The following is a 15,307-nucleotide window of genomic DNA, read 5'->3' as shown; positions in this document are numbered from 1 at the left end:
CAGTCTATCTATCCAGCATGAGACTTAAGGCCAGGCTTTTCCTTCCTGGTGGCCAGGCATGTAAGTCATGTGGCAAGCAAATTTGACTAGTGTTTACTCTTGGGATCATACATTTTTATGTCACAAGTGTCTCCCTTGCATCTCCATCCTCCTATCTCTGAGAGTTGCACTTCTAAACTAGAAACAGCCCTTGAAGAAAGAAGAGAATATTTCACTCAATATTCTTGCCAACACCATATGAAAAAGGAGCTCAAATGAAGCTTTCTCAACATGATGGACACAGGAAGTAGGGTGGATGAACATAGAAAAGAAGTCCTGTGTGCTTTGGGGTGGGAGGTGTTAATGGGCACTGGCAGACACTCTGCAATTCACTACTGAAAAGACTGGAAAGTTGAGGGGAAATTTTGGAAAAGGAGAATTATGCCTAAAAGGACCCCATCAAACCGGCTCAAAGATGATCTCAAAAAGCGGTCCTGGATATGTGATTTTACCTGAATCTAGAAGACAGAAAAATGCTTTGTGAGAATTCACAATTAGGAATGCCTAAGCCAGGCTGGGCTTGGATTAAACTAGATGAGCAAAGCAGAGGAATTTGGAGAGGATCTGTGCATTTCCCACTCCCTCCTCCCTCCACCCCCATAACAGTGGCCAGGGAGGGACAGTGCAGCAGATGAGAGACATCCATGTCTGGCATGAAGACTCTTCACATCCAGTGCTGACATCTAAGGTCCATAGTTTCCAATGGGCATCTACCTCCCTGTTACCACTACAAAGCCATTGGTTGTAGCTTTTATTTATACTGTATTTTCTCCTCCTCGTTTGAACCATCTGTAAGTTCCTAGGTTTAAATAAAGTAAGAATGTAAGTTAGAAGAAGACTAGTAGGTTAGCTTGGTTGGAAGGAGATAAATTAGTTTTGTACTGGTCCAGAGGTATGTCTGGTTGCTCACCCACCAGGACTTTACAGGTTTTGTTTTGCTGAAGAATCTCTGGCACCAGGCAGCTCTTGTCAAATTAACTAACAAGTCACTTTCCAGCTGACTCAATTCCTTGTTCTTTGTCTGGCTGGGCAGGGTCATACTGACATGGGAGCTGAAAGTCTGGCTGCCAACACTTTGGTACAGAATGTTCAGGAACTTGTAAGAAAATGGCCAGGAAAGCTGAGACCTCTGGTTTACATGGAATGGCAAAAGGTCTATGGAAATGAGGACTGTGAGGAGAGATGTGGGTTGGCATGAGTCCTGCCCTGATCATCTATTATAAAAATATTGCTGCTCTTAGAAGAAAATGACTCACTATTACCACCAATATGTCACTTCCCCCTAACTTACTGTGGAATAATTAAGGGATTAAGGAATAATACAGTTTTGGAAAACTATGAATTCTGAGTTGTATGTCTCTTGGATTTGATTTGATCTATATCAATAAATGTAAAGTTGAGAATCACAAAGGATCCAAGACTTTGTACCATTTGCAAACTAACAAGTTAATCTACCACAGTCCAATGGATCCTGGGAGAAGACACAAGACTCCTGGGCCAGAGATGAAAGATGAGAGAGAAAGAAAAAGAGAGAGTCAGAGACAACAGAGACAGGGCAGTTTGTTTCTCCCAGAAATAACAGTAACCAGAGCATCACCATATCTATGCTGGTTCTTCACAGCCTGTCTCCACAGAGTGACATGAAAAAGTCCATGTGATATTTGCATCCACGGTGAAGGGGGAGGGATCTGAGTTTAAGAAGCCAGGATATTTGTATGATAGGCAGTAAGCACGGTTAGCATGCATTCATTCCTGTGTTCTAATGGAGGCAGTATCTCTATCTTCCAATGTTGCTCTCTTTTGAGTTGATAATCCCACAAGAAAGTCAGTAAGTACCTCTGCTCTTACTCCCAACAAAAGATAGTTGTGCTCAAAGCAGTCTTCCTAAAGCAGCATAAGTTGTAGATTGGGCCAGTCTGAATATTCCAGTGGGTATTTTGGCTACCAGCTTCAATAAAGATCCTGCATGCCTTTCCACTTTAAAGCATGGACCATGAATGGGCTGAAGAAAACACATGAGTGCCTGAGCAATATATAGACTCCTGGAACCTTCCCTGGACCCAGTAAAACAGAACTTGTACTGGAAGAAGATGCTTGGAAGATTCACATACACAGTAAAGGCATATGAAAGGCATGGCTCTGACTTACTCTAAGCTCAGCCAACTCCTCTTGAACCCAAGACAGTGCCATGTCATCTGTAGAACAGTATCATGAGGCAGGACTATAACAGGGGTGATAGTGTTTCCTTATGGATGCCTATTGTCCTAGGGAACTTGATGACACTGACCCCTTTCAGAAGTATCTTGGTTCAAAAGATAAATTATGTAAAGCTGACAACCAGCATATTTCCCTGGAGAATGACCCATTGAAAATGAAGCTACCCAAAAGGGAAGGCTATACAACTGAAGGGAAAGCATATCTTTAGGAAAGTAAACAAGCATACTGGAATAGGGATAGAGCCACAGTCCTTAGAGCAGCTACTGGTCCTCTGTGCAATGGAGACCTTTGGGTTCCCAGTCATGCCAACCCCCAGCTTCATATCCTTTTTACCTCTTTTTGTCTTGCAGAAAATCCCTCCAACATCCACTTCATTGAGCAGCTCGGTGGACTGGAAGGGACCCTCACAGGAAGCAGCCTGCATCTCAGCACCTCTTTTGCCACAGGTGCTGTCTTTTCTGGAAATTTCTTGGATTCCCTCTTGGCCACGGTAAGTGCATCCAAGCCACATTGCCCCAATACTGAATCCCCTTGTGGAGAGGTGAATGGATGGTTGTAGGCTGAGCAGGTAACAGCTCCCAGAGCCAACCTTTCTTTGATTTCCCCAAACGAAAACCTTATTCACACACATTGTTTAATCTTTTCTCATAATTACTAGATGACTGGAGTACGATGTTCATGTGGGAACATTTCAAACTTCAGGGCCTTGGAAACGAAAGCCCTGATGTCAGGGAGTAATAAGTGCTGGACTTGCAGTTCCTTTTTCCTTTTAACAATCCATTCCCCATGGTGACAGAGCTCTTGAGATCCTGCCTCCTCTTCTTTCCAGAATCTCCCCCAAAAGCTTTATAGTATAGGATATTAGTCATAAAGACATCAATAATTCAAGGGAAGTGCTTGGCCTTTGATGGTGCTAAGCCAAATCTTCTTCCATGTTGGCCTTCTTGTAGGAAGTGTTTTAGTTACACAGTAGTTGTTCAGCACTCCTTTAGCATAAAGTAGATCACCTGCACCCATCATAGGATTCCCATGAGTAGAATCCAGTCATAGTTAAATAGTTATTGAGCTGCTACTATACAGAGAGCCCTAACCAGTAATGCAGCACCAATTAAGTCTCCATCCACCTAAGCTTGTACTTGTGAAGAGGCTGAGGTAACATGGTCAATAAGCTACTAGGAAGGGATGCTGGCATAAAGGGAGGCAAAGATCAAGGGAGAGTGGTGAGTTTCAATATTGCTCCAGAAGAGAGTCCCGATAAAGAGCATGGGAGTCAAGTCCTGGAGGAGAGGAAGATGTATACCATTCAGATCCCTCTAGGCAGAGGTAGTGAGGCGGGAGCACCTCCAAGGTGTAGGAGGATTTGAACTTGACTAAGAGCCACAGAATGAGTGGGAAGACTTTGTAAACAACTACAAGAAATCTTGCAAAGGAATCCATGCAATCCACCATCTCAGATGCCTCCTACAGAATTTTTGAAGGAAGGCTTACATGAAACCTGAATATCAAGATGCTTCAATGCCCAAGGCTCAGCACAGTTTGATAAACTTGCTGCCTTTGCCATAAACATGGTATACCTGGACTATACGGATACGTGAAAGGCACTGTTTATACATGCAAAGGATCATAGTTGGGACCTATGTATCTCTCTCATGACATGCATACCAATTAGGACTGAGGCATGGTGTGTCTCTGGGTGCTGCCAGTTTCAGTTGCAGTGGGATCTCATAAACTCCACAGAGCTCTGAGACACACGCCGTTTCTTCAGGGACTAAAGGGTTAAGCAACATTCATTCTTAACCAAGCCAGGTAACTTTTCTGAGGTGACTCTATCAGACAGAATGAATGTTGAGTCACTGTCACTGATGTGTCAATTAACTTGCCTGGAATTAACCATTGGAGTGGCTGACAGGTTACTTTTGATGAACTTGACCTGTCTGTGGGAGACATTTTAGATGAGTTTAAGCTCCCAATTCTCTTCGAAGACTTGTAGGTGGCAGACAGCTTCATGCCTTAAATTAAACCTGAGACTTAATTAACCTCCCCCCTACTTCACTGGCCACACAGGCAGGAGTCAAGTCACAGATTCTATTTAGAGTTGGTTAGAAGGGCAGATTCTTGGTGTATTTTAAACCACTATACTAAAATATCAGAAACTAGGTAATGTATAAACAGCAGAAGTTTGTTCAGCTCACAGTTCTGGAGGTTAGGAAGTTGAAGAATGTTGTATCTGTATATACAATCCAAGGTTCCACTTCTAGACACTGCTGCATAGGGCATTATATTTGTAAAACAGGTTTTTGCTGGTGGTGATGATGATATATTGAGACCACAACAGGCAGGGTAGATATAGAAGAGTCAGGAGAATAGAAATAAAAACAACTAAACTATTAGACTAAATTAGACTTTGTCATAAAACCGTGGACATCCAGGTACAAAGAACAAAGAAAAGGTTTATTGCTGGTAAAGGAGCTGGCAAGATGCCTTCTCATTAGGGGGAAGAAGTAAGAAAAAGTGCCAGCTATTGTTTTAGATGACCTTTATAACCTCTGAGATTTGGGGAATCTTGCTGCCTTATATGGTCATAGCTCCCCCAAAGGAGTGGCCTCTCAGGTAACTCATATGACCTGCGAGGGTTAGGGAATCTTGCTGCCTTATATGGTTATCCCAAAGTAGAACTCTCTCAGGAAAAGGGGGTAGGGCTGATCATTTACTGCCTTTACTACATGGGCCTATTATTGCCTAGGGAAAGAGCATGCTAAGCTATGAGAGAGGAGGCTTCTGGGCTAACTTAAACATTTAGCACAAGTATGCATAGGAAACAGTAAGTTGATAGTTGAGACTCCTGAGCCAGGTGTTGGCAACTAAACCCAATGATGCTTCCCATCACCCACCATGAGTGTGACTTTGACCTTGGGCACTATGATGGCCACTTCCCTCCCAGGATACCTCCAGTCATTGTATAAATGGCTTCTACTCACTGGCAGAAGGTTGCCTGTTGCTGGAAAACAAACTGTAGTTACATAAAATCTCAGACACCTTCTAAAGCCTATGGTGAAATCAATGGGAAAGAGAGTATGTCACATTAGTGTGCCCTCAGAAAGTTGGTTAGTTCATGAAGCAACAGACTACATTGCATCGTATGTTAACCCTTAAAAACTCCTGATATGTATTTAGTTTTGGGAGGAGTTTGGGTCAACAATGGAGCAGCAGAGTCAAAGGACTTACATTTTGAATTACTATACATCTACCTGTTATAGGTAGATGGAGTCTTGAATAAGATGTGGTATAGCAGAATGAAAAAAAACAACTGTAATACTATTGAAATGAGGATCTGAACTAGATCACTGAAAATAATCTGAGTCTTGTTACCCTTGTCTCCTTCCCTTGGGCCTGATTCTACTCATTCAACTTGCCCTTTTAAGGGCACAGTGGCTTCCTAGCAGATCACAGGCATAGAAACAGAGGCCAGACAGGAATTGGCACTGAGCCATCAATCCCGTTGACTTCTCCCCTCCAGGAACCATTTTCTCTTAGCTAGTCTCATATAAATGGCATCAGAGAGGAAGACAACATTTTTCACCTTCTACTAGAAAGATTTAGAGTCATGGAGGTAGATTCATAATGTTCTCAAACACTCTATTTTGCACGTGGGAGCATCTCCTGGATAAGAATTGGGAAGAAGGAAAAGAACTCTTTTTCCCCCATTGAGATCAGCTGGCAGTTACAGACTCCTGGCTATCTCTCCTTTAACACACCACTCTCAGATGTCACTGATGACCACACTCTCCTCCCCTAGTTCATAGCTGCAAGTCTTCCCCAAACAGATGTCTAGGCAACTCACCCCTATAAGTCCTATTGTTGAGATGACACCAAAAATTCCTGCCACAGACAGAATTGCAGTATCTTTCAAGCATTCAAGTCATGACAAGGACTTTGCTAATCCTATTGCCTCATTAAATTCTGCTGTAAATCCATGTAGGAGAATGCTACTAATAGATTTGTTTGTAGATGAAGACATTGAGGCCTGTGTGGGTTAATTTTAAATAACAAGTTGACTTTGATAACTGTTGTTTCTAGAATCAAGACTTACTACCACAACCAACTTGGTCTTTAGGAACCTGATATCTTCAATGCAGTGATTCTCCTGTTTTGCTTAAAGGAATCCATTTCTCAGATTACTTAGGGATCAGAGTGACTCCACTTTTATCTGTGTCATATGTGAGACACCTTAATAAGATCTCACTGGAAGAAAGATTTCTAGAATTAAGATTAGAACTATTCCAAAAGATACTGGGCACTGGTGGCTCATACCTGTAATCCTACCTACTCAGGGGGCTGAGATCTGAGGATCGCAATTCAAAGCCAGCCCAGGCAGGAAAGACTGTGAGACTCTTATCTCCAATAAAAAACTCAGAAGACTGGAAATAGTGCTATAGCTCAAGTGGTAGAGCACTAGCCTTGACCTGAGGAGCTGAGGGACAGTGCCCAGGCTCAGAGTTCAAGCCCCACAACAGACCAAAAAAAAAAGAACTATTCCAAAAGATTTTCCAAATTCAATCAAAAAGTCTATATGGGGCAAGAATTGGTCATTGTGTCCCATTTTTCATGTTTTGTCTTTTAGTATCCCTCCCTCCCCAAAGACCATCGTTCATTCTGGTTCTTGCAACATGCTACCCATCTTAATGCACCAAGATATCAGATCCCTATGGTTGGACAGTGATGGTAATGTTCATTTCCCTGATGCCTGCACTAACAGGATGGCAAAACTAACATCTTTGCCTTGGAATGGACTTCTCAGGAAGAACAAACAAAACAGCTCACACTTCAAAAGGGTCTGAAACATCATGACAATACTAAGTCTTGACTTCCATCTTGTTTAACAGTTATTCCCATGTAATATTTAAGCACTCTCTTCCTTCCCGGGGTACTCAACACTTCATGGTGCTTCTTCATCTCTCCCTTCCAATCGCCCCTAATAAACTCCAAGAAAGAATGTGCAGGTATTGTAGAGGTGCTGAGGTCCCAAATACTATGCTGTCAACTTGTACCCATTTAGAAATATGGGGGTTTTGCCTGGGACTTTCACATCATTTCATTTTTTTGGGGGTCCGGTCGTGGGGGCCTGAACTCTGGGCCTGGGCGCTGTCCCTCAGTTCTTCAGCTCAAGGCTAGCGCTCTACCACTTGAGCCACAGCGCCACTTCTGGCTTTTTTTCTTTTTGCTTATATGGTGCTGAGGAATCGAACCCAGGGCCTCATGCATGCAAGGCAAGCGCTCTACCACTGAGCCACTTCCCAGCCCCTTCACATAATTTCTTATAAGTTCTTTTTTTTGCCAGTCATGGTGCCTGAACTCTGGGCCTGGGCACTGTCCCTCAGCTCTTCAGCTCAAGGCTAGCGCTGTACCACTTGAGCCATAGCACCACTTCTAGCTTTTTCTGCTTATGTGGTGCTGAGGAATCAAACCCAGGGCCTCATGCATGCAAGGCAAGCACTCTACCACTGAGCCACCTTCCCAGCCTCATTCCTAGCAGAAGCATGAATTTTTTCCAGTGGAATGTCATTTGTTTTTCCTCCAAATCTGCAAGCTCAGTTAATGTTAGATTGACTTCAACTGCCATAGCTACTCAAACTCCTACCACCATGGCTGGGAGAATATGCCTATAAAATACAGTTCTAATGACTTTAAATTCTTAATCAGTTCACATTAGTTAACACATGGTCAACATTCTGGGTGATATTGCAAGACTCTTGTTTGGGTTTACAACAAAAGAGTCTCAGAAAGAGATATGAGCTTAGCATTTCCTTTTGTTGGGAGAAAACTGAGGCCTGCAGAAGCTACATGATGTTCTTAAGGCTGTCCACCTGGTTGTTATTATTCTTCAATCACATACACTCAGTTGCATACAATCTCTCTGTGAACTAGAAGTATTTCCCAAAGGATATTTGACCTTGAGTCTTTTTGAGATTCTTAGGATTAAAAGAAAAAAAAATAACAAGTGCATAGGCTGTTAATATTATTATGGAGTATTTTAAAATTTGAGAGAAACTTTTGAAGATGAAAGCTAGAACCCTTAAGGATGTAATGTTTTCTAACACTGGAAGTCCAAATTCTATTCAATTAGAAACATGATTTGAATTTAGAAGGCTAAAAACATTTCAAGGATATTCCAATTTGCAGACTTCTTGAGAAGGAACAAGGGACCAATGGAAAGGGCGATGGTTAGCAAAGAGGAAGAAAGTGTATAAGAAGAGGAAAAGAAAAAGAACACGAAAAGTAAAAAAAAAAAGAACAAGAAGTTTAGAAGGGTCGGTCTACCAGAAAATTCCAGCAGAAGAATGAGATGAACTTACCGAATGAGGGTGACATACCAATCCAATTATTTTCCCCTAATATAGAATCACAATCCTTTTGATGTCAAAAGTTAAGAAATGCTATATTTTAAAGCTAAGCTTCTCAGTTAAATATGCAAAGCAGGTTTTCTTAGAGCCATAGACAGCAGGATAAACCTAAAATTTACACCTTTTCTTTAATCAGTGGGGAATTATTCTATCAGCATTATATTAGCTTACTCTACATTATGGCCACATATCCTTAAATGGATTGTGGCTCAGCCTAGATCTGCAGCCTCCATTTCATTCCAGATGTCAGGGCATCAATTCCACAAGCTCACTTTTGTTGTGAATAGGGTAGAACAAAGACAAAATATCAGGAGGAAACATTTCCAGTCCAACAACTAGGGTGAAGTCATTTTTAATCTGAAAAATACTGTAAAAATTACATTGATTCTCTCTAAATCCACATCAAGTACATAATTGCTTAGGTCAACTTGTCCCAGCCACCCTTAAGTTTGACTAACAATATTTGTTTATTAGTTAAAAGTCATCTGCTATGGATTAGTTAAGAAAACACCTGCCTTGTTGAATAAAACCAGAGGCTATGACTATAAAGTAGACAAAGTCCATCAGCGTTTGAACTTAAGCCTTCAAGTCCTGGCTTGGCTTTTTCACTCATTGTTAGTGTTCTACCACTTAAGCTGTGCCTCAAATTTAGTATTTTTTGCTGGTTATTTGGAGAGAAGAATCTCAGATATTTTTCTTCCCTGGCTAGAGTCAAACCATAATTCTTAGATCTCGGTTTTCTAATATCTAAAATTATAGGCCTGAGCCAACAGTGGCCTGTGGAGCATGCACTCTTTTTTTATTATTAATAAGGTTTTTTTATTGTGAAAATACCACACAGAGGGGTTACAATTACATGAGCAAGGAAATGAGTACATTTCTTATCAAGCATTGTTGCTTCCTCCTTTTTTTTCCTTACCATCCTTTCCTCCCATCTCCTCCCCCAACCCCCCATCTCCCCTCTCCCCCCCCCCCCGCCAAAGTTGTAAAATTCATTTTTTGACAGGGATGTCTTATACATCTCATTGTTGCAATGGGTCCACCTGTATCCCTATTTAAACAATTTGTTTTTTCCCTTCCCCTCCACAAATTATACCAACATCAAATACATTGAAAATAGGGCTTATACCATGGGGGAGGGACATACAAATCAACAAAGAACTCATTTTATAAATATGTTAGAAACAATAGCAAGAAAGAAAAACCATTTGAGTCTTAATCTTGGGGTTCATTTCTTCTAACATCAACTTGTTTGACCGTTTCTACTTGTCTCAGAAATATATTAGTTATTGCAAATAAGGGAAACCATGGGACCTATGTTTCTTTGAGCCTGGATTACTTCACTTAATATAATTTTTTCCAAAACTTTCCATTTCCTAACAAATGGGGCATTCTTTCTGATGGAGGCATAGAATTCCAGAACCCTACTGCATTGTTGGTGGGAGTGTAAACTTGTTCATCCACTTTGGAAAGTAGTATGGAGGTTCCTCAAAAGACCCCACATAGAGCTTCCCTATGACCCAGCAATCGCACTTTTGGGCATTTACCAGAATGATCACAAACCAAGACCATACTAAAGCTACCAGCACAACTATGTTTATTGCAGCATTAGTTATCAAAGCTAAGATATGGAACCAACCCAGATGCCCCTCAGTAGATGAATGGATCAAGAAAATGTGGTATATATACACAATGGAACATGCACTCTTAACAACTGCTCCCTTTTCCTAAGGCCCACCCATAACAGAATCACCTGGGATGCTCCCAGCCATAGATTCTGATACAGGAGATCTGGAATTCTGGATCTCTATAGTCATAAACATATCTCCAGATAATCCAGACACATGAGAACAAATAACAAAGGGAAAGAAATAGAATATAGGAATGGGTGACACAGAAGTGATGAATCCTATAAGCAATGTTAGGTGGTGAATATTAATATGTTAACTTCAAAGTTTATAAGACATACTGAGAACAAAACTACATGAGTTCCCCAAAGGCATTCATGTAGGATGTGAGAATCCAATACTCAAACTCAGACTTACTTATGTCATACAAAGAACTGACTACAAAAGGCAGAAGAATGAAGCACAGGAAAAGCCAGTGACCATGAGATCAAAAAGAGAGGAAGATTTTATTTGATGAGGAGGTCCAGGTTGAGGAGAGATAATGCAGATTTTCAAGAGCATAAAAGAGTGCCGATGTGATGCCAGCAACTACAGACAGAGAACTGTGCATTTAGAAGCTGGACCCTACTGTGAAGTCTTTGAAGGCCATAGTAAAAATCTAGGCTTGGTTTTATAGCCTTGTTTAGCACTAGCTTGAAGAAGTCAATGATGATCATGTTCTGATTCATGAGAGACTAGAGAATCTCTCTGTAATCATTGTGAACAAAAGATTGTAAATAAGAGGAGGAAAAACAAACCTAAAGAAAATGTGTGACAAAAATCCTTGAATAATCCAGCCTTTGCTTGGTTGAAGCATTGCATGACTATAATCCTAGTACACTAGAGACTGAAGTAGAAGGATTACTTAATTTCAAGGGCTCAAGGCCAAGCTGGGCAACACAGCCAGAAGCCATCTTTGTCATCGTCTTCTCCTTCTCCTTCTTCTCCTTCTCCTTCTTCTCTTTCTTCTCCTTCTTCTTCTTCTCCTCCTTCTCCTCCTTCTCCTCCTCCTTCTTCTCCTCCTTCTCCTCCTCCTCCTCCTCCTCCTCCTCCTTCTCCTCCTCCTCCTCCTCCTCCTCCTCCTCCTCCTCCTCCTCCTTCTTCTTCTTCTTCTCCTTCTTCTTCTCCTTCTTCTCCTTCTTCTCCTTCTCCTTCTCCTTCTCCTTCTCCTCCTCCTCCTCCTCCTCCTCCTCCTCCTCCTCCTCTTCCTCTTCCTCCTCCTCCTCCTCTTCTTGTCCTTCTTCTTCTTCATCACCCTACCACCTCCATTACCATCACCACCATCATCAGAAGACAAGTCTCAAGAAAGTGGGTCAAATAATGAAGCACCAGACTTGAACAAAATGCCAAGTGAGATAACAAGGCCTGAGCTCAAGCCTCAGCACTGGTACACAAAAAAAAAGTATTTAACAGAAGACAAGTCCCTGAATTTTAGAGAAAAATATGGTAAAAATTCTAAAACAATAACAAAATAATTCCTATTACTTAGTGTATAAACAAAATATATATTCAATATACTTGAGAAAACCCACTAGGTAATATATTACAATGTTATGTCCATGTGCTTCAATGCCTAATCTGTACTGTTTACAGTCAAAATTCTCAGAATGGGAGTTTGCCAAAGTGACTAAGATTATTCAGATTCAAGCTTGTCTCAAACCCATTTTCCCATATATCATTCTCTGCTTTAATTTTGATTTTAGAATTCTATAACCCTGTCCATGTGTTTATTACCACCTACAGTTGCTAAACATAATGGGTTAGGAAAATCCAAATATCAGTAAGACCTAAGTCACTACCTTCCCTCAACTAAGTCACAATCCAAAGGAATGCTAACTACATCCGCATCCAAAACACTCAAGACCAGAGGATAGTAAGATCAATATCCCCCAAGGAAATTCTGTAGTGAACATTACTAAATATACATGGTTATTAGAATATTTGTAGTTTTGACTGTGGTCACTTGTGGAAGAGATGAGTCCTTGGTCTATTATCAATATCTAATATCTTTTCCTTCTCAGTATAAATGCCACACGAACGAGAACCTGCTTTCTCCCTACTTTGTCTGACAAGCAGCCCTATCCACATTGCCAACTAGCAGTTTGTTTGATAGTGATATTTTGAGGTATTGATCTACCCCCGCAGGTCTATTTCAGTGATGCCAACTCAGTCTGACATCTTCACCATCGCTGGGTCGCTTCCTGTAACTTTGTATGTGGCTTGTCCTTGTTCCTCAGGCCTTCTACAACTATCATGTCCTGGAATTACTTCACATGTTGGTGACAGGAGGGATAAGCTTCCAGCTGGAACAACATTTGGACAACGAAAAGTTTTCTGGGCTACCTGAGAGCTCTACATTCTTGTCTGGGAGGATGCGATGTAAGATGGGTCTTCTGTCTTTAGACCAAACCATATTATCAGACATTCAAGTGAGTCTACTTATACTATGTTACATCTTTTCACTTCTTTAATGCTCTGAACTTCCAAGATGTTGGGGTTCATAGATAACCTACAGCACAGAAATAGCTAATAATTGGTAAAATATCATACACTCATATTTTCAAAGAATATTTTACAATTCAGAGTACGTTGTTACATGTTAAGATTATTTTTCAGCAGTTCAAGAAAGTAAATAAAGCAGTCTTCTCTCTCCATCTTCCAGAAAAATGGTTCAATTGTGATGCATATAACACCAGGCTTCTGCTGCTACTATAGTATGAACATGTCTCTCAACTTCATGTATTGGAAATTTGTCTCCCAATGCAACAATGTTGAGGAGTGAGATGGTTAAGGATGACTAAGTCATTCATGGGGCATGAATATCATTCTTGCAGGAGTGCCTTGGTTATCATGGAAGGGGGTTTCTCATGAAAGCATGAGTTCAGCCCCCATCCCTTCTCCCTTGCACACATGCTCTCCTGCTTTTCCACCTTCTTCATGGGATGATTGAGCAAGAAGGTCCTTGCTCATACTGGCCCCCTCACCAGGGGTTTTCCAGAAATCCCAGGTCTTTTCCAGAAGTGTAAAAAGTAAGTCATGATTTTTTAAATTTTTTAATAAATTACAGAGTCTGAGGATTCAGTCACAACAGCATAAAATGAACTAAAATACCCAGAAAGTTATTAATACTAATTACTACAAGAATGCTTTCTTAGTATGTCCCTTATTGATCTAGTTTTCTCTCATTTAATATGTGAAAGGATTTATATGATAGTATTAATTACATTCAGTAGATCAAGAAGCTGAAGCTGGGGCTGGGAAAGTGGCTCAGTGGTAGAGTGAGTGCTTGCCTTGCATGCATGAGGTCCTGGGTTCGATTCCTCAGCACCACATAAGCAGAAAAAGCTGAAAGTGGTGCTGTGGATCAAGTAAGTGGTAGAGCACAACCTTGAGCTGAAGAGCTGAAGGACAGCGCCCAGGCCCAGAGTTCAAGACCCATGACTGGCAGAAGAAGAAGGAGGAGGAGGAGGAGGAGGAGGGGGAGGAGGGGAGGAGGAGGAGAGGAGGAGGGGGGGGGAAGGAGGAGGGGGGGAAGGAGGGGAGGGAGGGGAGGAGGAGGGGGGGGAGGAGGAGGAGGGGGGGGGAGGGGGGGGGAGGAGGAGGAGGAGGAGGAGGAGGAGGAGGAGGAGGGGGAGGAGGGGGAGGAGGGGGAGGAGGGGGAGGAGGGGGAGGAGGGGGGGGGGAGGAGGGGGAGGGGGGGGGGGAGACCACCACAGAAAGCAAGGGCTACCTGAGACTTTGATATCAACCCTATCACAGCAAAGTCCAACTAAGACAACCTGACCTAAGGTTTGGTAGGCTCAGTGTGTGAAATTCTAAAGAAATCTGTTTGGGTCAACTCAATCAGACGGAGCTCTGTGATGGGATCATAGTCATAGAACCTCAGTGGTTCTACCCAATTGAAAACATTTAAGTTTTCTTATCCAGGTGAGCTGCTGAGCTGCTGAGCTGTAGATTATATCAAGGGCAAAGATAGCAATTCTGGAAAATTGCAATTCTGGATATTTGGGGATCAGTATCTATTTGGCTCAGCTCTGATCGATACTGTGTACATCTCTCTGGTGTTATCCTTAGGTACAGACCTTGACAAGTAAAGATCTTCTGTTGGTTCAGAGGACATTAGAAGAGGCTTTTCCATAAGGAGCGTGTTTTTAGACCTCTCTGTCCAGCATGTCTCCATTTGTGTTACCAAAACTTCCATTTCCTGTATTGTGTGCTTTTGAATTCCAGGTGCAAACATCCTGAAGGATCCTGAAGGATCCCTCCTAAGGAACTGATAAACTGAGCACACTGTTCTTGTGTGATTTCTCTGAGCCTGTCTGACCTTTCCACCTGCCATAGCCTTGTTGACCACAGCCTGAGTGTACGGCCAGGAATAGAGTTGAGGACAGTGTTGGTGTTAGAGTGGGATAAGAGGCTGACTCCTTGGAAGTCATGTAAAGTCCCAATCCATTATATGTATCACAAACAGTATTGCCCATCGATAGTTACCCATGATTTCCAAAACAGAAATTGTAGTAAGAATCAATAAACATTGGCAACACTACACCTAACAGAGGATCCTGAACCAGAATAAAAGCAACGCTAGGACTAAGAGTTTCATAACCACAGTTATGTAGCTACTTTGACACTGCCACATAAATATGCTAGAATATGCCATCGGGTCTTTTAGACATCTGCAAAAGATGGTAAATGACACTCGAGTAAGTGAGGGGTGTTTTGCTTTAATAAAGTGCTTAACACACCTGTGTCTTTCTCTTCTTTCCCCAGCCAAGAAGAACCTTTGGACAACTGTTTTGTGGTTCTTTAGACAATTTTGGAATCCTATGTATTGGCTTATACCGCATGATAGATGATGAAGAGAACAACCCAGAACACAGAAGGGGAGTATGCTGGTCTGGGAAGTGCTAGCCATCTCACCAAATATAATAACCAAAGCTACTTAATTCAGTGTGGGAGAGAAACCTACAGCTCAGGGCTGAC

General features: G+C 41.8%; 1 protein-coding gene across 1 annotated transcript in view; it reads left to right on the top strand.

Annotated features, from left to right (window-relative positions):
* The window catches only part of Kcnu1 (potassium calcium-activated channel subfamily U member 1), a 182,092-nt gene that overhangs the window by 142,214 nt on the left and 24,571 nt on the right, over positions 1–15,307 (top strand). The window contains exons 26-28 of the mRNA XM_042699628.1: positions 2,607–2,746; positions 12,562–12,753; positions 15,095–15,219. Coding sequence (XP_042555562.1) covers positions 2,607–2,746; positions 12,562–12,753; positions 15,095–15,219 — 457 coding nt within the window. The remainder of the gene's footprint in view (positions 1–2,606; positions 2,747–12,561; positions 12,754–15,094; positions 15,220–15,307) is intronic.

Source organism: Dipodomys spectabilis, unplaced genomic scaffold (assembly GCF_019054845.1).
Source record: "Dipodomys spectabilis isolate Male_0828 unplaced genomic scaffold, ASM1905484v1 ptg000009l, whole genome shotgun sequence".
Lineage (NCBI taxonomy): Eukaryota > Metazoa > Chordata > Mammalia > Rodentia > Heteromyidae > Dipodomys > Dipodomys spectabilis.
Note: the sequence above shows the minus strand (reverse complement) of the source record. Positions and strands in the feature narration are given on the sequence as shown.